Raw genomic sequence first — 25,993 nt, forward strand, 5'->3', positions numbered from 1 at the left:
AAGTGACCTCGCTGATTAATTCCGTTTACCTGCCACACAGTGGTTCTGCTAATCAGTCCTGTGCACTCACTCTCTATCATTACTAGACACAGCCCTTATTGCTGATTGGCCCAAAGTGTTTTGAGACTTAATTTGAGAATAGTTTATTTTAATATTCCCTAAAGGGACAGTTTACACAAAAAAATACAAATTGTGTAATTTACTCTCCCTTATGAGTTTCTTTCTTCTGTTGAACACAAAATTAGACTTTAAAAAATGGTGGAAATCTGTAACCATTGACTCCTATAGTATTTGTATAGTATTTCCTACTATGCAAGTCAAAAGTTGCAAGTGTTCAGCTTTTTCAAAATATTTCTTTGTGTTCAACAGAAGAAAGAAACTTATAAAGGTTTAAAACCACTTGACGGAGAGTAAATGTGTTTATGTTCGTTTTTGTGTGAACTATCCCTTTAATGCACTTTTCAAATAAACAGTGCTACAGTCATCATTGTAGAGACTCATATAATTCGTATATAAACCTATAGACTGGAAAAGCATGGCTATATAGAATCAAATTAAAACTTCTTATTGAATATTATAAAAGTCCCTTTATGGGAATATAGTATAGTCTTTGATATTAAGCAGCATACCGTGTTCTACCTATTTTTTCCTATACAGAAAACTACATAGTATGCTATAACTATTACAAAACTGCCAGATCATAACTGGATGCCTTTCACACTGCAATAAGTATATTTTAATAATCATCCCAATTATGTAACACAAAAGTACATAAAATAAACCTTTCTGGAATTCTTCAGACTGGAATTGAAAGGTCAGTTTGAGTGCACTGCATTATGGGTAAAGTATGCACTTTAATGTACTTCTTAGACAAGGGTAGCAGGTCAGCCAGGTACTCTATGCATATAGAAAAATCTACATACTATATATACTTCTAGTAGTATGACAGTTTACAATTTTCCTTCACTTCCTGAGTTAATACAACTAAAACTGAGGTAAAATGAGCTACTGTGTATTGCCAAATTTGCTTTAAACTATTTGATAAAAATCACTCACACACAAAAAAGTTTGATAAGAACAAAGCATTGCAACCAAGAACACTAAAACGTCATAAAAATGTACCTATTGCACAAACAAGCATAGATAATTTATGCAAATGCAAACGTATGTGGGCAAGCTATTAAAATAGTATTACAACACCGCCAAATGACTTTGTTGTATATGCGCTTTGTATAAATTGAAATTTGCAAAAAGCGACAATCTATTATAGTGTCTTTTATGTTAAGGTAAACCTTTTGTTGATCCAGCATGCATTTTGACAAGAAAAATGAGACAGAGTAAATCGATGGAAACACTGATATCAAGCATATGTTAAGGTGCCCATAGAGCCAGGGTAGAAAAACCACTGACAGTTTGACAAAATTAAACCAAATAAAAGTTTGATAACCATTTCATGAGCAATGCATCACTGGCATGACAAATAAAGCTATGTTAAAAAGTGCACTCAGTAAGGTTACAATTCACTGGCCGTTCTTTATCCATTGAAGGGATAAAGGGTTCACTTAAAATAAAAATTCTCCCCATCATATCCTCCCAAACCTGTATATATATATATATATATATATATATATATATATATATATATATATATATATATATATATATATATATATATATATACACACACACACACACACACAGTTGAAGTAAGAATTATTAGCCCCCCTGTTTATTTTTTCCCCAATTTCTGTTTAACGAAGAGAAGATTTTTTCAACACATTTCTAAACATAATAGTTTTAATAACTCATTTCTAATAACTGAATTATTTTATCTTTGCCATGATGACAGTAAATAATATTTGACTATATATTTTTCAAGACACTTCTATACAGCTTAAAGTGACATTTAAAGGTTTATCTAGGTTAATTAGGTTACCTAGGCAGGTTAGGGTAATTAGGCAAGTTATTGTATAACGATGGTTTGTTCTGTAGACTATCTAAAAAATATAGCTTAAAAGGGCTAATAATATTGACCTTAAAATGTTATTTAAAAAATTAAAAACTGCTTTTATCCTAGCCGAAAGAAAACAAATAAGACTTTCTCCAGAAGAAAAAATATTATCAGACGTACTGTGGAAATTTCCTTGCTCTGTTAAACATCATTTGGGAAATATTTAAAAAAGAAAAAAAAAAAATCAAAAGGGGGCTAATAATTCTGACTTCAACTGTGTGTGTGTATGTGTTTATATATATATATTTTATTTTTTATTTATTTATTTATTTTTTTTATCCATATAGTGGGAGTCAATTGTAACCAAAACTATCATCAACATTTTTGAACATCAAATTATTTTCTTTTAAGAGGGTGAAGTTGTAGTTTTTGCTCTTTAAATATCCACTCATGACTACTTACATAGATGTATGAAATTTGACATTACTTGAAAGTCTTTGTAAGATCGCTTGATGAGGATTTTACTGGGGTCTGATTTTGACTGATTTGTATCTCCAGATAAAGTACTATCCACAAATTAACGCAAAGATTTCTAAAATATTATACATTTACAAATATTTATATTGATGCAAAAAATGCTAGAGGTTTTTAATAATAATAATAATAATAATAATAATAATAATAATAATAATTATTATTATTATTATTATTATTATTATAATAAATAAAAGTAATTATTAAATAATTAATATAATAGAAAATGTAATACAATGTAATAATAATGATAATAATAATTAAATTTAATATTAAATAACAGAAATTTAACACAATGTAAAATAATAATTTATTATTAAATAAACAAATAAGTACAATGTAATAATAATTACAAAACTACAATAATAATAAATGAATAATACAATGTAATAGTAATAATATTAATAATAATAATAATAATAATAATAATAATAATAATAATAAATAAAAATGTATTAAATAATGCAAATAATACAAATTTAACACAATAAATAATAATAATAATTATTATTATTACATAAACAATTAACTACAATGTGATAATTACAAGAACTAAAATAATAAGAAGTAAATAATACAATGTAATAATAATAATAATAATAACAACAACAATAAGTGATTATTAAATAATCAAAATAATAGAAAATGTAATACAATGTGATAATACATTTAATACAATGTAATAATAACAATGATAATAATTAAATTTAAATTTATAAAATTATTAATGAAAATAATACAAATTTAACAACGTATAATAATATTTTTTATTATTAAATAAACAGTTGAATACAAATAACAATTACAAGAACTACAATAATAATAATAATAATAATAATAATAATAATAATATAATAATAATAATAATACAATATAATAATAATAATAATAATAATATTACATTGTATAAAAATATTACATTTACAGCATAACCTGTTTTATTAAGAAATTAAATTAACTGATTATAATAATAATTAAATAAACTATTTAATACAACGTAATAACAAGAACAACAATTAAATAATAAAAAAACAATATAATTTAATAATATTACATTGTATAAAAATATTAAATAATAAAAAAAAATAATTTATTATTAAATTTAAATAAATCAAGGATAGCCGATTTACGAATTAAATAAACTGATTATATTTGTAGGTGCCTAACAGTCAAAGTTAATAGTTCCTAAATGTAAAAGTGTTTTATTTATGTGCCTTAAACACAGTTGTTATTATTGCTGTTGTTTTTTTATCCTTAGTAACTTTGTTCAAGTGTAAGACAAGTTGAACATGTGACCTAAAAATGTAGGAATAAAACAGCCTGGCTGATTTTGATGCAAGCTGCTATTCAAAACTTTGTTTCTCAGGAAAGTCAGGGAAAACATTACTCAGTGCACTCTTATGATTTCTCCAACTGTTTAATATATATTTATAAATTTCTATGTATTATTAACACTTTATAGTGTTTAGCAGCCAAACAAAACTGCTTACATGCCCTTCAGTGTAACTAACAGGCAGGCAGGCAGATAAACAGAGGTATTTTAAGCTATAAGAAGTACTGTTCAAAGGGTATTTAATTTTCACAAGCGCATAACAGCAAAATAAAATAAAATTAAATCCCTAAACTAAAAATCGCAGTACCACACAAGAATGTTATTGCTCCAAAGGTCTGTGCAGAAAGCAGGAACTGTCACTGGGTTTCCTGGCACTGAGAAAAAAACAAGTGCCACTCTTAAAAACGAAAACAAGTTCCATTGACAAGTGCAGTCCCAATCTATGACCACCAGGGGGGGGGGTGTTTTGTGTCTGAGTATTTGTGTGTGTGAGTGTGTGAGCTTTTTTTGACAGTGTACCGATGACCAAGTCAGAAGAAAGAGGGCTTCTCTGCTGAAAGTGCTGGAAAAGAGGGTTGTCGAAAAGGGGAGAAGAGAGGTGTTGGGTTATTTAAAAAAAAAAAAAAAAAGAAGATCAGGGGCTTTTTTCTTCTACCTTGTACCCAGGGACAGATTTGTGTTGGATGGAGCGAGGAGTGCCGTCTTTGCCCTGGGTGCCCGGTCGGTCTTTGCTTTTGACTTTGGAGTGAATGCCGCTGTCCTGGCTGTCTCCATCTGAGGTGTTTCCTGATGAACTGTCCTGCACATCAAGATGAGATTGAAATTTATTCAGATTAATTAATTCATTCATTCAGATTTAAGTTTATTTAATGCAGTTCAGTAAAAAAAATGGATTCCTTTCTTGCTCAGAAAAACTAAATTATACAGGACCATTATACTATAGGTGTGCTTTCACATCTGCCTCATTTAGTTTGGTTAAAATGGACCAGAGTTAATTGCCTTTTTGGTGCGGTTCGTTTGGGCAGGTGTGAATCAGGTGTAGAGGTCAGCCGCAGGACCCGACCAGATTTCTTGCCACGTGAGAATATATTTCCAAATAAAACTCTAGTGTAATTTCAACAGGAGCAAGTGAGATTTCCTCATGTTTATTGAGCACCGGTACAGCCGGTGCTCACGACTGTTACACATGCTGAACGCATGACCAGTGCTTTATGCACATGATTTTTTTTTTCCGCACAGTCTGTGCGCGCATCATCTGCATAACCTTCCTCAGATGGGGCTTTATCAACATGGTAGAGCAAAGTGAAGATGCGCTGTCCTTCAGCTTGCACTAGAAAACGGTCAGTTTACTGTTAGGAAACCCACATCAGGCAAGTCTGATGTATGGGAGTTTTTTTCGTGCGTCATAGACACAAGTGGAAAAAAAAATTACCCTTTGAGTTTAAGTTTAACAACTTTAGGGTTTCTGCAGACTTCATCAAGTCAAATTTAACACTTTTTAAGACCCTTTTAAGACTATTAAGAATGAAATTTTAGACGTATACTAGGTTGAACAACGAACAATTAAACAATTAACTTTTCATGCGTAAATAGACGCGTGAACATTTCATTCGCGCTTCAAATCCGCTTCATTCAAAATAGACGTGGATTCACGTCATGGGTTGGGCGTCTGTCTGCCCGGTGACTCCCGTTGCTAAATGGCTATTTGGATTATTGAGAGAATAGCTGTGTTGATGTGCTTTAGGAAGACTGAAAAACAGCGTAGATTTGTTTGGAGCCATGTCTGAGTCCACTAAATCCATTCTGAGGTGCAGCCAGCCAGTGAGTTCATAAACTCCTCCAGAAACTATACCTGGATGATGGAAGCTTTCAGCGGTGCTTCCAACTGAGCCGAGCCCAGTTTGATGAACTGTTGCAAAGACTATAGAATACACAAGACGTGTCACTCGTATACTTTTGAATAGGAAAAAAGTGTAACTGTCAATATAGCGAATGAAGCCCCGCCTTCGAGTACAGGAGCCAATCAGCGATCGCTATACGGCAAATAAAGCTGCCTTCTAGTACAAGAACCAATCAGCGATAGCTATAGAATGACAATTCTCTGGGAGGGGCTCAGGCCAGATGTGAGTTTCTACAGATTTTGTGTGATTTGAACATTTAGAAATGAAACTAAGTGGACAATTGTTGTTGAATTTTATTGGTTAATTGTAACATAAAATGTAATTGTAAGCTTGGCAAGTAGTTTTGGAGAACTTGATGTTTCCCCATTCAGACAGAATGCCCAAGCATACTGCCCGAGAGGGGTTTCAAAGATGGCCGCAGAGTGAAAAGACTTGCCTTAAAGGGACTTTGACTGTTGATTGGTTAACGTGGCGCGAATGTCCGCTGAAGTTCAGTTTTTCGAACTGCACTAGAAAACGGTCAGTTTACTGTTAGGAAACCCACATCAGGCAAGTCTGAGGTATGGGAGTCTTTTTCGTGCGTCAAAGACACAAATGGAAAAAAAATTACCCTTTGTGTGATGTCTGCAGGGTTTCTGCAGACTTCATCAAGTCAAATTTAACACTTTTTAAGACCCCTTAAGACTATTAAGAATGAAATTTTAGACGTATACAAGGTTAATAAACGAACAATTAAACAATTAACTTTTCATGCGTAAATAGATGCGTGAACATTTGGATTTTACTCGCCTCATTCGCGCTTCAAATCCGCTTCGTTTAAAATAGACGTGGATTCACGTCATGGGTTGGGCGTCTGTCTGCCCGGTGACTCCCGTTGCTAAATGGCTATTTGGATTATTGAGAGAATAGCTGTGTTGATGTGCTTTAGGAAGACTGAAAAACAGCGTAGATTTGTTTGGAGCCGTGTCTGAGTCCACTAAATCCATTCTGAGGTGCAGCCAGCCAATGAGTTCATAAACTCCTCCAGAAACTATACCTGGATGATGGAAGCTTTCAGCGGTGCTTCCAACTGAGCCGAGCCCAGTTTGATGAACTGCTGCAAAGACTATAGAATACACAAGACGTGTCACTCGTATACTTTTGAATAGGAAAAAAGTGTAACTGTCAATATAGCGAATGAAGCCCCGCCTTCTAGTACAGGAGCCAATCAGCGATCGCTATATGGCAAATAAAGCTGCCTTCTAGTACAAGAACCAATCAGCGATCGCTATAGAATGACAATTCTCTGGGAGGGGCTCAGGCCAGACGTGAGTTTCTACAGATTTTGTGTGATTTGAACATTTAGAAATTAAACTAAGTGGACAATTGTTGTTGAATTTTATTGGTTATTTGTAATATGAAATGTAATTTTAAGGTTGGCAAGCAGTTTTGCAGAATTTGATGTTTCCCCATTCAGACAGAATGCCCGAGCATACTGCCCGAGAGGTGTTTCAAAGATGCCTGCCGAGTGAAAAGACTTGCCTTAAAGGGACTTTGACTGTTGATTGGTTAATGCAGCGTGAATGTCTGCTGAAGTTCAGATTTTCAAACTCGAGTGATACGTGCGTTAAATGCATTTATTGCGAAAAAGGCTCAACTCGCGCCACTTAATTTGCACGAATCACGTCATTCGCGCCGCCTCATTCACGTGTATCGTGCCGCAGGATGTCTATTCGCGTCTTTGCATTGACTTAACATGTAAAATCACTCGCGCTTGACGCTTCTTCCGCATCTGGTGTGAACACAGCATAACACAATAATGAAACGCAAGGAGTTCAGCCTCGTGATATTGTTCCCTTCAAGTGCGCATGCGCAGTAGCGAAATTTTTTTTAGTGTAATTCCAATGTTTAGAACTAAATTCAGGAGACGGTTGTGGTTTCATTTAATTGATGATTCCGAAAATAAAATTTAATGGTAAGCTTGGCAAACAGTTTAGGAGAATTTGATGTTTTCTCATTCAAACAGAATGCCTGAGAGGTGTTTTGAAGATGACTTGTTGACATTATAGTCATGTGGCAAATGACAGAAGTGATCAGTTCGGCTTGACAGTCACTTTGGGTTCAAAACTTGCACCAGCTTGTGGGTGTTGTGATGTTTCAGACAGGTGTCGAGAGTAGCGGAAGCAGCAATACAACTTGTTTAAAACAGTTTGTTACATAACAATATTAGGTTACATTAGCTATGTTATTCATTTTATAGGATATACTATTATTATTTTATATACATTTAAATATATATGCTGTTCATATTGTCACAATCTCAACAATTAATAAATACAACTGAATAAAAACTGTGTGAGTCTAAAGTCATGCGCTATGGGTGAATTGGATAAGCTGATAAGGGACTAAGCCGAAAAGAAAATGAATGAATGAATTAATTTGCCATTTCTCAGTATAGTAGCTAGAAGTCACTGGAGAGCAATGCTGAACAAAGCTTCAGGTATTGAATATTTTGGTGAAGTAATGGACTGTGAAGCTTCAGTGGCTCAGGAAGACCCTCTGCGCATTCACAACAACTTACGGAGGAACCTTTATTTTTCTTGCTGTCTTCTTTTCCATCGTCACCATCATCAGAGTCTCCATCACTGTCCAGGGCAGGCAGTTCTGGGTCCAGTGGAGGCTCAAAGAGGGCTGTGTTCAAGGGCAAGTAGCGGAGCTCATTCGGAGAGTACCTGCAAACATCATTGAAGAAAAAACAACAAAAAAAAATACACATCAGAAAGCTGGACAAGAACATTCTAGAATCAGCAGTCATCCAACCCAGTATTTTGTAGCAATGATTTTTATTATACAATTCACCTTTTGTAGTACTCCTGGAACTGGCCGGGAATGAGGGCAACAGGGTACGGACCGGTCTTAGTTCTTTCTGGAGGGAGGATTTTATATTTTCCTTGAGGTACCTGAATAATCTAAAGAGAGGAAGAATAAAAATGTAATGAGACATAAAGAAGAGCATGTGTCAAAAACTAAACATCGCCTTGAAGTGGTCACTTTTGGCCCGTTTTCAATGAGTGGTATGGTACGGTATGCTTTTATGGCTGTTTCCACTGTTGAAAGGTACCAAAAAGCGAACCGTACTGTACTCTTTTATGGTAGCTTATTGAAAGGGTACCTAGCACGACAAAAGGGTACCATAAGGCGGAGCTAGACGCGCAGCTGAAAGATATTTGTTTACAAACAAACATCACTAGTGCGTGCACAAGCCAGGAGAATGAAAACAAAGGAACCACCATTTTAAAAAATACACAGCCGAGACATTACATCGAAATACTATATACATATAATAACATGCCATAGTCGACCTGAGCTCAAACAAATCTTGTCGTTATCTTGATGAACAGCCACAAAGCCAAGAAGCCTGTTTTTGTTTTACGAGGTCGTCTAAAAGCACGAGCGGTTTCACTTTCTCCACAGAGCTCACGATCGCTCGCGTGCGTGTCCCAAGAGTTAAACAAGTTTTCAAGGTATATTTTATGCCTTCTTTTATTATTGTTATTATTATTATTATTATTATCATCTTCTGCATGAACACTGTTTGTCTGGTCACTTCCGCAAGCATATTCTAAAAGCAGATATTTGATATGCACTGTATTATACAGAATCAGATTATCAAAGCATGAGCCCATCTTACATGTGTCTGAAGGTCAAAATAAGCCCTTCTCTCCTCCATCCGCTCTCGGTTGAAATTACTGTTGAATTCAGCAGCTTTTTTAGCAGCTTTCTTAATGTATTCTGGCACTTTGCTGGCTTCAACTTTCTGAGGATTCTGCTGCTGCATTTGCTGAAAAGAAATTAATCACACAGTTAGCATGCTTTTACCAAACTATAAACCATTACTCTATAAGCAAAAAATAAAAATAAATACATTAAATGAAATAAAATAACCAAATGCTTAAGAAAGCTGGACTCATGATTAAACTCACTGTACTCACTTTAAATGACACTTAATATAAATAAGTTCAAATTTCTACATAAACATATTTTACATTTAAATTTATTGCGGTGATGTAAAGTCACTTTTGATACATTTACCGGATTTTTGCGGAATAAAATGCAGCTACATTCAGAATTATATTATATAGAATAATACAACAACAAATCAAAAAAAGTTGTCAAAGTATGAAAAAAGCAAATACAAAAAGAAAGTAGGTGATTTGCAAATTTATGTTGACTTGTATTTCATTGCAGACAATATGAACACAAAATATTTCATGTTTTGGCTGGTCAACTTATTTCATTTTCTAAATCTACATCCTTTCCTGACATTCAGACCAGCAACACATTCCAAGAAAGTTGAGACTGGAGTAGTTTAGGGCTAGTAATCAGGTAAATTGGTTGAATAATGATGTGATTTGAAACAAGTGATGTCAACAGGTGATTGTAATTACGATTTGGTAGAAAAGCCGCATCCAAGAAAGGTCTAGTCCTTTAGGAGCAAAGATGGGCCGAGAATCGCTAATTTGCAAACAAATACATGAGAAAGTTATCCAAATGTTTGAAAAACAATGTTCCTGAAAGAAAGATAGGAAGACGTTTGGATATTTCCCATTTACCATGCATAATATAATTAAAAGATTCAGGGAATCTGGAGGAATTTCAGTGCGTAAAGGAAGAGTGCGCAAGCCTAAGCTGAACAACCGTGATCTCCGATCCCTCAGGCGGCACTGCATCAAGAATCCTCATTCATCTACAAGTGATATCACCACATGGGCTCAGGACTACTTTGTCAAACCTTTATCAAGTACCACAATATGTAGTTACATCCACAAATGCCAGTTAAAACTGTACTGTGCCAAAAGGAAGCCCTATGTTAACAGTGTCCAGAAGCACCGTCGGCAGATCTGGAGGCATCTGGGATAGACCATCACACAGAGGAAATGAGTACTGTGATGAATCAGTTTTTTATGTATTTTGGGGAAAAATGGACACTATGTGCTCCGAATCAAAGAAGAAAAGGATAATCCTGTTTCCAGCAACAAGTCCCAAAGCCAGAGTCTATCATGTATGGGGTTGTGTCGGTGCCTTTGGCAAAGGTAACTTGCACTTCTGTGATGGCATCATTAATGATAAAGTATATACAGATTTTGGAGCATGATATGCTGTCCTCTTTTCCATGCATATTTCAACAATACAATGCAAAACCACATTCCGCACACATTACGAAGTCCTGGCTGCGGAGGAAGAGGATACAGGTACTTGACTGGCCTGCCTGCAGTCCCGACCTGTCTCCAATAGAGAATGCATAGCGCATTTTTAAGTGCAAAATGCGACAACAGAGACCCCGTACTGTTGCCCACCTTAAGACTTGTTTGCAGGAAAAATGGGACAAAATTACACCTGAAACACTTCATCACTTGTTGTCTTCAGTCACTAAATGTCTTTCAAGTGTTGTGAAAAGGAATGGCAGCATTACAAAGTGGTAAATGCCTTACTGTTAAATCTTTTTTTGAAAAGTCTTGCAAGAACCACAATTGGAATACGTGTTTATTTTTGAAAAAGTCATGAGGAACACATTCAATAATGTTTGTTGCATTGTCTGCAATAAAATACAAGTCGAGTAAATTTAGAAAAACACTACTTTCTTTTTTTATTTGCATTTTCCATACTGTCCCATCTTTTTCTGGTTTGGGGTTGCACATAATTCACGGTTAAACATGTAAAATATGTATACTCACTACACTAAGAGTGCTGACGTTGTACTCTTTCGTTATCCTCTGCCGCTCTCGCTCCTGGAGAATGACTGAATATTCAGCATGTTTGGCTGGATACTCTTTAATCATTAAATCAATAACTTCATCACTGCGCAAAGCTGTGAGACCTGTAGAAAAATTAAACCTTTTAAACACAATTCTTTCATGTTGTCCTACTAAGTTATTGTAACAAATTTAAGAGGATTGAACATAAAACAATTAAGTTTCCCCCCCAAAAATCTCCAGAATTGTGTGGGCTCAACTCATTTTAAATATTTAGTCTGAACAAGAAGCAAAACTCTTTTTTTGAGTGTAGATCCATTGACTGAATTATGAACATCTTACCCAATGTACACTGTGTTTCGGTAATGACATTCTGCTCTCTCAGATAAAGTTTTTCTTTGTGAGACAGGTCTCTTCTTTCCATTTCTAGTGCATGAAGTGGAATAGAAAGAAAAAAGACGTCTTTACACCACACAACAAAACTTCACCTTGTAGTTTAATCTGGAAATAAAACTACTTCGACCAAGCACATGAAAACTGCTCTGTGCAATTTCGCTCATACCTGGATATTTGCGCTTGAAAGACGTGACTCCCAAGTACTCGCTCACTTGTTCTTGTAACATATAATACTCTCCCGTGTCATCCGGAGGCCATTTGTATTCTGTCAGGTTTTCAGCAGGGAAGTATGTTGGTCTGTAATGAAACAGCAAGGGTCAGTACACACACATACAATCATATAATCATATACACACATTTCGATTCCAGAATTGCAGGTATATTTTACGCATTTTTCATTTATTTTTCCTAAATTGTAATGAAAAAAACTAATTAATCATTTATAATAAACTGAATATATCATTAATGTAAAATAATGTATACTGCTTAAGTATTAAGGGAGCATTTCAATCTGATATTAATTGTTTAACTTTTTATTTTAAACCATAACCGAGCTGACAATAACAGAGTTGAGATTTTCCACCATTTTGTGCTTCAGCTCAAGATGCTAACCTCAAACCAGACACGACATGCCATGTCTAAAACAATTTTCATCATATTACTGTTTTTTTTTTTTTAAAGAGTAAATGAGAGCTTTGATAAAATATAACAGAGACAGAGTTGACAAATACTTAAGTCCAATTTTAACCCTTTTTTATTTATACCCCTTCCCCTTGGCCCTAAAAACAGAGCGTGAATGGGAAGGGTTTCAAATGGTACCCCTAAGAAATGGGTCACCACTACAGCACCTGCACACATCATCAAATGCCATTACAAGCTCCTACTTCATAGGAGATCGACGATGGCGACTGCTGTAGTTATTCCAGTACCAGTCGTTATTTTAAGGGATTTATCTTCAGGAATTCACTGAAGGCAACAACATCATGCTATCATAACGATATAATGCAGCAATAAGATCGTAACTTTACTGTGCATTTACACCGTGGCCATATTCATCTATGCAAACACAAGAAAACTAAATTAATACCAGACACTGTAAAAAGCTCATTCCTAGCCATTAGACTTGTTCAGCAGGGCATTCAAGTGTCAGATGTGAAAGTATGTTGTTGGACTGCTATACTGGAGTTACTATTATGGATTACAGATTTTTATTATGGATTACAGTTATTATTATGGATTTCAGATTTTCGGTTTTTAGGTTTGTTTTTCTAAAAGCATGACAGTAAAACACGAACGCCGTTATGAATGTATTAAAACATAAGCTTGTTTGTTGTGAAAAAAATTTAATAATGCCAAAAAAATACTAATTTACTAAAATAAATTTAACTAAAATACTAATCTCCTTACTTACGTGTGCAGCCATGCTACCATTGTAGATGATAATTTTGGGAAATTTTTGTACCCCTTGGTTTCGAGTGTGGTCCTGAAAAATCTATTTCAAGGGCTCTCTAGCCCTTCCCCTTAGCCCTACACCTTCAAGCTAAAGAGAATTAAGGGGAAGGGCTAAGGGGTTTAATTGGGATTGGGCGTTACTTTACTATTGGTGAATCCTAAATTTTGCCCAAATGAATGAGTGAAGAATGATAAAATGCCTCAATGACACTTTAAGTTTCCCGCTAGAGGAAGTGACAGTACTTGTAGCATGTTGCATGCTTTTTCTATCAGTAGTTTAAGCTTCCTGTGAAATTAAAATAAATATTTTTAGATGTTAGTTTCAGTCTGTTAGTCCTAAGGATATCTATAAAGGAGTGCACTCCAAAACAAAATTTGCATTTAGAAGATATAAAACTAATAGAAACATCCAAGGCTTGCAGCTTGTCACTTCCACCTAAATGGATCAACGATTTTATTATGTAACCTTGTACCTTCAGTTTCCTCATCAAATCTACAGAACAATCAGATACTCTCTAGTATCTAACATGCCCCGCCCCCTTCTCATTTGATGCACTTGAGCTCAACCACTCTGGCAGAGCTGTAATAAAACAAAACACTATTGGCTGATTTTTTTTTTTTAGGGGAGGAGCTACTCTATCAGGGTTTCATCAAGTCAAATTTGAGACTTTCAAGACCTTTTGAAGACCATTATGAAAGAAATTTCAGACTTACACAAGGCTAAATGCTGAAGATTTTTTCTAATAGCTCAATTTAAACATTTAAAAAAATATTAAAAACAAATGTTATTGTAAGGAAGATAATTAAACCATATTGGTATCTAGAGTCAATAAATAATTTTTTGTTAAAAATTACATTGAGATGGAATGCTAGTGATTGGATGGGTGTAGACCCTATTGGGTAACTTTACATGGACATAGGAAAACTAAGATCTGTTTAAAATGATTTAGGACCTACAGCACAATATTTCTGTGAATTTAGGATTCAAGACCTAAACTTTGGTTTTTGAAATTGAAGACATTTTAAACCCTGCAGATTCCTTGATTATGCCCCGACCTCTCTGTGTTTCGGATGAGATTACGTCAAACATTGAATAACAATCCTTATTTCAAAGCACTTAACGGGACCTTTAAGTTAATATTTTTAAGACAAAATGTCTCTAAACAGAAACCCAAATGAGCCATTCCAGCCTTACGGGGGTGACATTTGCAGTAAAAACTCGAAACTTAAATTCATAGAGAGTGAATATGTTAACAGTATATCAAAACTTCTGTTTATACTTTTCAAAACAACTACCCACAGAGTTAAGGGATCAAAATATCAACCTGTAAGCGTGTTTTATACTTTAAAATGTGAGAAATAAACATGCGCTATAGATGCAATATTGAAAACAATAAACAAAAACTACTGTCTGAAAGTGTTTGTACAGTACTGAAAGGTCTTTGCTAATTTGGTGAAAACTTTCGGGGCAAGGTTGACATTTGCATGGAACTGCTCAAACCCTAAATATATCATATTATAATAAATAAGTTCACTTTGGAGAGAAAGTATATTTACAAAAATTCTTTTCAAGGGAATTTACAGACCCGTGTCAGAATAAAAACACCTGTAACTGTGTGTGTGTGTGTGTGTGCGTGTGTTTGTGTGTGTGTGTGTGTGTTGTGCTGACCCGAGCTCATGACTGGAAGTGTCACAGCTCCTGGAACTGTCTCCTGAGCCCATCCTGCGCCTCTTGGGGGCTTGACTCCCATCACTGGAGTTCTCCTCAATGTCATCCTGTTTGAAGAGAAAGTCTGTCACAAATATTTCTGTATTCACAGGTTAACGTTAAATAAATTGAGGTAAAGTTTTATATTCGCACATCCGTTCAGTGACTAATTTTGACATGCTCCCTATATTGTTTACCATTTGAATACTAGGTCTGAAATCACATGCAAGCATGACTTCAAAACAACATTAGCATTCGGATGGTAGGGTCAGAATTTGGCATCAGCAACATGAAATCATGCATCCATCCTGCCTTGTATCAACGGTTCAGCCTGCTGGTGGTGGTGTAATGGTGTGGGGGATATTTTCTTGCCACACTTTGGGCTCATTAGTACTAATTGAGCATCGTGTCAATGCCACAGCCTACCTTAGCATTGTTTCTAACCATGTTCATCCCTTTATGAGCACAGTGTACCCATCTCCTGTTGACTACTTCCAGCAAAATATTGCACCATGTCATAAAGCACGAATCATCTCAGACTGGTTTCTTGAACATGACAATGCGTCACTGTATTCAAATGGCCTCCACAGTCACCAGAGCTCAATCCAATAGAGAACATTTGTCAACATATCTGCAGCAACTGCATGATGATATAATGTCAATATGGAGCAAAATCTGAGGAATATTTCCAGTACCTTGTTGAATCTATGCCATGAAGGATCAAGGCAGTTCTGAAGGCAAAAGGGGGTGCAACTAAGTACTTACAAGGTGTACCTAATAAAGTGTATACGTCACCCTAATAAACGATTAACGACTGCTCAAAACCACCTAAATAAGACATTGCGGGTCCGTTTTACTGTATTAATTAACTTTCGAAGAATTACTTTACATGCATCGCCTGTTCAGCTCCCTCGGCTAATGATAACAGGCTAATGGTAAACAAACAAAGGCGACTGTACGTCACACTCACGCAGAAATTGTACGGATGTAAGTTAAGATTTATATTGCTAGAGTGATATATTCGCAGCCTCTGCTAAGAAAACGCAGACGTAAACACCACAAACCTTTATAGACTGTGTCCCAGGAGTCGCAGGATTGCTATCGCACGGTCTCGGCGATAGAACAGCTGCCATGTTGTTATTCTGCGAATGAAAGGGCGTCACATTCCGGCTGGAAACTAGCAAACTAGGAACGCGACAAAGTGTTCCGATCTCTCAACACAAAAATTGAAAAAAATATATATATATATATTTAAACGCCGTCTATTTTGTAAGCTATAGGAACAAGGTTTATTTTAATTACAAAATATTTAAAATGTTATTTTTAAAATTATTTTATTTATTAAAATGTAAAATTATTATTACTATTATCATCACCATTATTATTATTTATTTATTTGATTAATTAATAAGACATAATATAAAAACACAATGGACTTGATTGTTTCTTAGCTTCATAACCTTTGTCTGTAGCTTTATAACAATAATAGTAATAATAGTAATAGTAATAATAATAATAATAATAATAATAATAATAATAATAATAATAATAATAATAATAATAATAATAATAATAATAATAATAATAATAGTAGTAGTAATAATAATAATAATAATAATAATAATAATAATAATAATAATAATAATAATAATAATAATAATAATAATAATTAATACAAATAAAAATAAAATCTACTTTAAAGCACAGCTTGATAAAACATACATTTATGAATAAATTATTCAATGGTGGAAAAAAATGGGATTTTTGCAATGTGTTTCATTTAAATGTGTTTCAGTTCAGGCTGAGAGGTAAATACAGTCCTAGAGAATAGGAGATTTGTTTTAGATCATGTTTTCTAGTATTTGTTTTCTAGCAATTGTTTACGAAATATGGTTTATAAAGCCTAGTTAATTCAATGCTGTTTGCTCCATCATTTTCAAATGGCCGTAGTCATTTGTGCAAAAAGTTTTGGATGTCTTGAAATAATAAATGTCCACAGATTTCTATTAATATTAACAATCAGCAATTTGTTAATTTTTTTGTAATTTTTTTGTAATTTTTAATTGTATTTTTAAATAGCTTAATATTGTTTTACATTGTTAATATACAAATAATACAAAAATGACTTTTTTGTTTATTATTTTGATGATAATTGATAAAGTTTTACAACCTAAAGGTAAAAATGACAGAATATTACAGAAAATAACTGACTAACTATGTTTTGATTGCATATTTAAGCCATGCATTTCAACAGTTAAACATACCATTAAGAGTGCAAAGGTGATAAATAAATATCAAACAACAACAATAATAATAATAATAATAATAATAATAATAATAATAATAATAATAATAATAATAATAATAATAATAATAGTAATTATTATTGTTATTATTATTATTATAAATTAATAAAAAAATAACAGAGGCAAGGTTTTCAAATTACATAACATTTATTAAGGACATTATAAATTTTCACAATTTTTTTTTTTTTTTCTATTTTTTTGTTGTAAAGTGTTGTAATGTTGTAATTAAGTAAGTTGAATCTTAAAGAAAATTCTGCAATTTGAGCAAAGCTGAAGGAAATTTACATTTATGAACATAATATAACATAATGTACAAATAAATTGCCTTTATAATCTATGTTATGTTTATTATTAACCATTATTTATTATTGTATTGCATAATTTATCATTAATAATTGTATTTATTATTTTTTTTATTGCACAAACCATCAGAAACACACATACAACAACACAATATAAAATGTAAACATAAAAACTAATATAATTATGGTTATAAAAAAAAAAATAAAATAAAATCTGACTGTTATTATTTAATCGCTAGTTACATGCAAGGTCACGTAAATGACTTCTCAACTGTCCAATCGCTCACCCCTGAGAATGTCAAATTAGCCAATACCAGTGTAGGAGGCGGGGCATGTGTTAAAAAAACAGGCTTGTCTTCTCGCGCAACTGTCTGGAACAGGAAGTGAAACCCTGCGCTGCTGTGTGAGTGCTTGAAGCACTGTGTTGAAAAGTTCGGCTTCCTCTGACGGCTCCTCCGGGTCTCTGAAAGATGGACAGCCAAGGAAGAAAAGTGGTGGTTTGTGATAACGGAACAGGGGTACGTCCGCAACGCTAACACGCGACGTTTGTCTTGTTGAGCTTTTATTTCAAGTGACATGAGAAGAAGACAGATAGACCCCTAACAGGAAGTCATGAAAGCTTAGCGCAGCTATAAAGAATGTCTGACAGCTGCTTTCTCTGCCTTGTTACCTGACTGTGGGTTTGTTTCTCTGCTTTAAAACCAGCTTTCATTTTGCATTATTGCTACGTTAGGAGGAAAACCGTAGCATGGTGTTGGGTGTATTATCTGCACATGTCGCTTTATATTATAATAATAACACAGTGACACAGTGATCGTATTGACTGCATGACCAAACCTCCAGGGCTCATTCTTGCAGCTTGCAGCGATATGCTAGCAGCTTGCTAGCATAATATAATATTAATTAGAATTTTGCGTTGCTATGGTTACATGCTATTCCCCATTCTCTGTGAATGCTGCAGCCACTTGCTTTCATACTATTTTTGCATGTCGCAAGCTATATGGGTGATGCTACTTCCTCATCTCTCGGTTTCAGTGGATAGGAGTTGCACCAATGTTCGGTGATGCTCAATCCTGGTTAATCATTAAATTAATTCTTTGTACATATGCTGATATAGTGAGCTTATTTATTTATTTATTTTATTGTAAATACTTAGTACAAGAGAATATATCTCACAACAATTATGAACAAAATAAAAAATAAAAAATTAATATAAGAGAAATTATTTTAGGAGTTGCACCAATGTTCAGTGATGCTCAATCCTGGTTAATCATTAAATTAATTCATTGTACATAGTTCAATTAATGCTGATATAGTAAGCTTATTTATTTATTTATTTTATTGTAAATACTTAGTACAAAAGAATATATCTCACAATTATGAATAAAATAAAACAATTAATATAAGAGAAATTATTTTAGTTATACAAAATATAAACAGATGCCAGGGGTAAAAAAATAGGTAAGATAATAATAATAAAACATTTATTCAATCAATTTAAATTTACACAATGCTTCATATGTCTTTATTAGCTTTTCTGTTTCTAATGTTATATAGTGTAGTACCGTAATGTTTAATCTCCTTTATAAAATGTTCACAATTTGGCTTGGCTTTGGCCCATTTCTTGACATGAACATGGTATTTTCCAAGTAATATTTTTAGTTGTATAAGAAAATAGGTTTTACTTTTTTAATCAATTCCATCTTGTACTAAAGCAAACATGACATCGTATAATCCAATTTGTATTAGTGTACCAAATGTCCTTGAAATAAAGTTAGAAACATCCATTAAAAATAATCTTGAGTATACACATTGAAAAAAACAGATGAGTAACAGATTCTTTAACAATAGCACAAAAATCGACTTTTTTTCTTTATCCACTTCAAATTGCTCAAATAACTTTTACAGGATAAATTCTGTGTAAAATTTTAACTTATAAAAACTTATTTGTTAGTAACCATACTTCCTTCCACTCAATATTTCCAAATTTTGATGACCAGAAGACTGTTGAAAATGGTATATGATTCTTTTAAATACATTTTTAATATACAGTTGAAGTCAGAATTATTTGCCCCTTTTGAATTTTTTTTTTTTTAAATTTTAAATATTTCCCAAATGATAATTAACAGAGCAATGAAATTTTTACAGTATGTCTGATAATATTTTTTCTTCTGGAGAATGTCTTAATTGTTTTATTTCGGCTAGAATAAAAGCAGTTTTAAATTTTTTATGAACCATTTTAGGTCAAAATTATTAGCCCCTTTAAGCTTATTTCTTTTTTGATAGTCTACAGAACAAACCATAGTTATACAATAACTTGCCTAATTACTTTAACCTGCCTAATTAACCTAGTTAAGTCTTTAAATGTCACTAAGCTGTATTGACCTTACTCTTCAATGCGGAAGTGCGCTCGTTTTTGCGATTGTTTTAGAACTTCCGATTCTGTTGCCTATGGGAGAAATGACTAGGAATAATAAACGGCAAAAAACGGTCAAACTACTTGCTCTACAAACAAGTGTTTGCATGACAATACAGACGAAGTAAAATATTATAATAAGAAAACATCAGTTTGAAACACCAAGCAGCAAAACGAGCTGTTTTTAACGTTTAAAAATGAATGGAAGTGAATGAGACCGGAAGTTTCGAGCCAAAATGATTCAAATGGCTGCGCCCACTCGTACGCGGAGAATAAGGTGAATAGGAGTGTCTTGAAAAAATCTAGTTAAATATTATTTACTGTCTTCATAGCAAAGATAAAAGAAATCAGTTATTAGAGATGAGTTATTAAAACTATTGTATTTAGAAATGTGTTGAATAAATCTTCTCTCTGTTAAACAGAAATTAGTGAATAAAATAAACAGGGGGGCTAATAATTTAGGGGGGCTAATAATTCTGACTTCAGCTGTATCTGTTACTACATTTATCTTTAACAATGTTAATATCACCAATGAATAAACATCATCACTTGTCTTTGGTTGTTGGTCCACATTGTATACGGAATTGCGCAACAGTGATACAACTTTACTTGGTATTGCATCAAAAATAACAGCATAGTCTTTAGGTTTTACAGGAATTTTACATTTTTTAAGGAATTTTAAGTATGACAAAAGCAATCCATGTTCATCAAATAATTGACTGACTGTAAATATTCCATTGTCATACCATGATTAGCTCTGGAATTTGAAGTGTGCTGATTTTGTCCTGACATTACAATTTGGGCGACGTCGGCATGTTCGAAGCACAAATGGAGGTAGAAGAAGTAATGTGAATATCTTAATAATGTATTTTTAGTAAACAAAGCAAGTTAGTGAAACAGAGAAGCATGAGTCAGAAGGAAGTGATGTCAAAACCACAGCCTGCACAGAGAAAGCGTTTCTCTACACGTCGAATGACCAATAAACGAGCGTGAAAGCCTTCAGACCATTTTTGGAGTAGTGTTAAGATGAGAAACAAGACAACACGGTTTATTCATCCAAAGATCCGTTATCAATGATTCACATGAGATGAAGGAAACCAATCCATCAACTTCATTTCTTAATGTTTAGGAAGGTGTATTGCTATTAGGTTAGGTTAAGATTTATAAATCTTAAAGGGAAAGTCACCCAAAAATGAAAATCTCTTTAAAAAGCTTCCGATCCTGTTCCGATCCTGTTTTTCTTCTGTTGAACACAAAAGATGATGAAGAACGTTTAAAGAAACAGCTATTGACTTCCATTGTATTTTTTTGGTCCTATTTTGGATGTCAATGTCTGTTTTTTTCCAGTATTTTTCAGAGTATCTTGTTTTGTCTTCAACAGAAGGAGGAGATTCATAAAAGTTTAGAACCACTGGATTGTGAGTAAATGGTGAGGAAATTAAAAATTTGGTGTAAACTGTCTCTTTAAACAGTGTGAGACATTCTTGGTCAGTGGTCTAGTAGTAGACGGGTCAATCACTTTATTACATTTACATAGATTTGTTGTTGCAGAATGTCTGATGAGCCTGGATTAGGTCAAAAAGCTACAGTATTTAAGAGTCAGTGATGATGGATTATGCGTTAACTTAAACTTACAACAGCAGTTGCATAGGTGCCATTTTAGATGCAAGTAACCTTTGTGGTAAGAAACATGTATATAAAAAAATCAGTTGTCAATGCAATTATTCTAACCTCTTTTAAATATGGATTCAAGAGTTCACACTTAGATATAGTTTGATAATAATAGCAGGTTTAGCATGCTGTCCCAGGAGAGAACCCTGAGCTCGGAGATAATTGAGCCCAGGGCTCCCGTCTGGTCGATGAGCATGTAAGGGGGTTCGAGATCAGGTAGTTCTCGAGATTTCCCTCTGGGAAATGGGGTGGATGGGAAATGAAGATTATGGAGTAGTTTTAGCCGGGCTGCTTATAGCAAAGACTATAGAATACACAAGATATGTCACTCGTATTGTTTTGAACGGAGAAAAGTGTAACTGTCAATATGGTGAATGAAGCCCCGCCTTCTAGTACAGGAGCCAATCAGTGATCGCTATATGGTGACTAAAGCCCGCCTTCTAGTACAAGAACCAATCAGCGATCGCTACAGACTGACATTTTTTCGGGGGAGGGGCTTAGACCAGATGTGAATTTCTGCAGATTTAGAAATGAAACTAAAGAGACAGTTGTTGCTTAATGTAATCGTAAGCTTGGCAAGCAATTTTGGAGAATTTTATGTTTTTTTCCACTGAAACAGAATGCTCGAGCATACTGCCCGAGAGGCGTTTTAAAGATGGCCGCCGGGTGAAATGACTTGCCTTAAAGGGACTTTGCTTATAGCAAAGAGCTTTGAATCACCAAGAGGCGACACTCAATAGAATGTTCCTTTGCAACAGCAGCGCCCAGCAACAGCCCCGCGATTCCGCTATTCTGGAGTGAAAGCGATCGGCTGTCCACTGGATCTTATTGCTGTCGCGATGGCAAGCAGCTGCTTTGTTTTTTATTTATTTATTTAAGAAGCGCATTAAAGCTGAGATACAACCTGAAAGACGACAATACAACACTTGCTATCACAATCATCAACTATAGTTTAATAGTTTGTTTTACAGACTTGTAATATGCTGTTGTTCTTTTAGAATTTTCCTTCCAAAATGGCCGCTGCGTGACGCTAGCGGCATCTAGTGACTGTTGCCCAAATCTCACCAGAGTGTCGCCTCTTGGTGATTCTATGCTCTTTGCTTATAGTGAGTTTGGATTAATCTGATTGGCTAACTAATGATTGTAGATGAGAGACCAGCTGCGATCAATCATATCACGTACTCCTCTCGAAATTAGTTTGTGAGACTTCACAAAGCCTAAGTGATCATACTGCATATTAAAATGACAGTTATTTTTTATTCTGCACTTGGATTAGAGCTGCGCAATATATTGTTTCAGCATCGATATCACAATGTGCGAATCTTGCGAAAGTCACATCGCAGGATTTGCAATGTTGAGTCTGGATTCAATTTTTTTTTCGATTTGGTCCCTTTATTCATCAGGGGTTGCCACAGTGTAATGAACTTCCAACTTATCCAGCATATGTTTTAGGCAGCGGATGCCTTTACAGCTGCAACCCATCACTGGGAAACACCCATACACTCTCATTCACAAAAATACACTACAGACAATATAGCTTATTTGAATCACCTATAGCAGATGTCTTTGGACTTGTGGGGGAAACCGGAGCACCCGGAGGTAGGACTGCACGATATTGGAAAAATCGTAACATTTCCATATTTTTTACTCGGAGATATATATTGAAATATGAATACAATTTCACCAGATGAGTTGAATAATTATTTGGATAGAATTGATCATTTTAGATTAATTGGGATGATTCTGTATGTGAGTGCATCTGCATAAAATATAAGAAACAATCCACAAGCATAAATGAATTCAATAAAGAAAAAGATACAACTTATATAAACAGCGTTTTATTGTTTTTCGGGGAGTCGAACTGTATTCAGGTATACAGTAAATACAGTTCTGAATGCTTTTAAAACCCTCACATGGTCATAGGTCTCAAAAAACACTTGCAAAAATGCTAAAATAAATCCAGACTCAACATCGTGTATGTTCGCGATGTGACCATTGCGAATGTTTACATTGCGATATCAATGCTGAAACGATATTTTGTGCAGTCCTTCCTGGAGGAAACCCAGAGTCTGAATTCTAGTTAATAATATATACATATAGATGATTTATGGAGTCACAGCAGAGTTTCACCAGAATAGAGTGAAAGTTTATCATCTGCATGTGTTTTCAAGAGAGTTGGAAACATTTGGGCACTAGAAATTTTGATGTTTGGAAGTATAACAAAGATTAATTGTATTCAATTATTGATACAATAAAGACTATACAATGTTATTTTACATTTGCACTGCAATGTTTTTTTTTTTTTTTTTTTTTTTTTTTGTGTCGTTTCTTGTCCAAATATCTACATTTCAAACTGAAAGTAAGATTATTTTGCTTACTCCATTTGCAGATGAATTGGCAGTGAAAACAAAACAATTTTTTTGTTGATTTAAGCATTTTTAGATGCGTGGACTGGAAACTAGACAAAAACTTTGCGATTGTGATTATTCAATTTTTGTACCCAAATAGACTTCCCAGAGAAAAATGTCAAATGGAGCTATTCAAAGCAAAAAAAAATTGTATTCGTATCGCATTATATATTGCAGAAAAATTAAATACCGCAATATCGTACAGCCCTAACTTTGATCCATATAAAGAGTGTTTTAATATGCCATAAAACAATTGTTGTTCTAAATACACCAGACTAAATATTAATAGTCTGTATACTACTGTTATAACATTTAGTAAATATTTTCTGTAAATCATGGTAAAATGATCATGATATGCTAGTCATTAATTGTTTTGCTCCCAAACAAATCAATCAATCAATCAATCAATCAATCAATTAATCAATCAATTAATCAAATTGAAACCTCTTTTCATATTTGACCCAAACATTTTTTTCATAATGTTAAAAGCACATTTCTAAAAGTGTGCAAACCAACAAATAGTAAAACTTAACTCTCGAGTGCAGCAGAAATCAATCTTGAAATCCTAAAAAAAGCTGATATTTCTGAACTTCTGTTTTTGGTTCTAAACGACAGATATTGTTATTCTATGATATAAAGTTCTTCAGTAATACATATGTTTTCCACTTAAAGTACTTTTCATTCATTCATTCATCCATTCATTCATTTTCTTTAGGCTTAGTCCCTCATTTATCAGGGGTCGCCACAGCGGAATGAACTGCCAACTTATTCAATCCAGTTCAATTCATGTTTATTTCTATAGCGCTTTTACAATGTAAATTGTGTCAAAGCAGCTTAACATAGTTCTAGTAAGAATTTATCCAACATACAGTATGTTTTACGCAACGAATGCCCTTCCAGTCTCAACCTAGTACTGGGAAACACCCATAAACTCTGGCATTCACACACATACACCACGGCCAATTTAGATCATCCAGTTCACCTATGCCGCATGTCTTTGGACTGTGGGGGAAACCGGAGCACCTGGAGGAAATCCCCGTCATGCATGGAGATCATGCAAACTACACACGGAAATGCCAACTGACCCAGCTGAAACTCGAACGAGTGACATTTTTGCTGTGAGGTGACAGTGCTAACCACTGAGCCACCATGCCGCCCCTGTCTTAAAAAGACACATTTCTAGCTAGGACTACAGAGGTTTTTTGCAGACTGGAAAACTGATCTGCACACTTACTCCAGTTTTACAGCCACATGGTAGCTCAAACTTTCCAACTGCTAGATCTGAAATAAAGATTGTTGGAAACAATAACATTCAAGTAAAGCAGTCGTGGTAATTCTTTATATCCTAATTTGAGTTTTTTTACTTACTGGTCATTTGATTTAGATATTAATAGAAGTTGGTTTGTTAATTAGTTATTATTACCATGAACAAAATGTTAAAATAGCATCCTAAACTGTCTCGCCTATTATTTAAGTAGGATTTATTTTGTAATAAAAGCTCTGGTGCTTTCCTGCTGAGTCACGCTCATCTCTCATCAGCATTTGCTTCAGTGTTTGACTGCTCTCAAACCTTACTCTACCACAACTCCCATGATTCCACACCCAGTCATGCAGTCATCAAACAACGCTTTTGTTGTTTGTTAATACGTGCCCTCTAGTGGTGAAAATTCCATTGTTGTTCATTTAAATGATTTATTCAAAACAAAGGTATAATATATGGTTGTTTGTTGTTTAAAAAGTCACACATAATTAAAACGACAACTTTAATTATAGTCTAGATTTTATATATTAATTTTAAAGTTGTCATAAATGTATTTTTATTTTTCGGTGTTGTTGTCTGTCCTGTGCAAACTAAGGGATGATCACAGTATTCATCATGACAT

The 25,993-nt window shown here is 34.1% G+C and overlaps 2 protein-coding genes across 3 annotated transcripts in view; one reads left to right on the plus strand and one right to left on the minus strand.

Annotated features, from left to right (window-relative positions):
* The window catches only part of phf10 (PHD finger protein 10), a 28,928-nt gene extending 12,775 nt beyond the window's left edge, over positions 1 to 16,153 (minus strand). Inside the window, exons 1-9 of the mRNA XM_056470881.1 lie at positions 16,072 to 16,153; positions 14,969 to 15,075; positions 12,014 to 12,144; positions 11,794 to 11,877; positions 11,434 to 11,576; positions 9,390 to 9,539; positions 8,558 to 8,667; positions 8,280 to 8,430; positions 4,474 to 4,617 (exon numbers count right to left, since the gene is read on the minus strand). Coding sequence (XP_056326856.1) covers positions 4,474 to 4,617; positions 8,280 to 8,430; positions 8,558 to 8,667; positions 9,390 to 9,539; positions 11,434 to 11,576; positions 11,794 to 11,877; positions 12,014 to 12,144; positions 14,969 to 15,075; positions 16,072 to 16,140 — 1,089 coding nt within the window. The 5' untranslated portion in view covers positions 16,141 to 16,153. The remainder of the gene's footprint in view (positions 1 to 4,473; positions 4,618 to 8,279; positions 8,431 to 8,557; positions 8,668 to 9,389; positions 9,540 to 11,433; positions 11,577 to 11,793; positions 11,878 to 12,013; positions 12,145 to 14,968; positions 15,076 to 16,071) is intronic.
* Positions 16,154 to 17,999: 1,846 nt separating this feature from the next.
* Positions 18,000 to 25,993, plus strand: part of actr2b (actin related protein 2b) — a 33,660-nt gene continuing 25,666 nt past the window's right edge. For both annotated transcript variants that reach the window (XM_056470529.1, XM_056470530.1), the window contains exon 1: positions 18,000 to 18,133. In XM_056470529.1, coding sequence (XP_056326504.1) covers positions 18,086 to 18,133 — 48 coding nt within the window. In that variant the 5' untranslated portion in view covers positions 18,000 to 18,085. The remainder of the gene's footprint in view (positions 18,134 to 25,993) is intronic.

Source organism: Danio aesculapii, chromosome 13 (assembly GCF_903798145.1).
Source record: "Danio aesculapii chromosome 13, fDanAes4.1, whole genome shotgun sequence".
In the NCBI taxonomy this organism is placed as follows: Eukaryota; Metazoa; Chordata; class Actinopteri; order Cypriniformes; family Danionidae; genus Danio; species Danio aesculapii.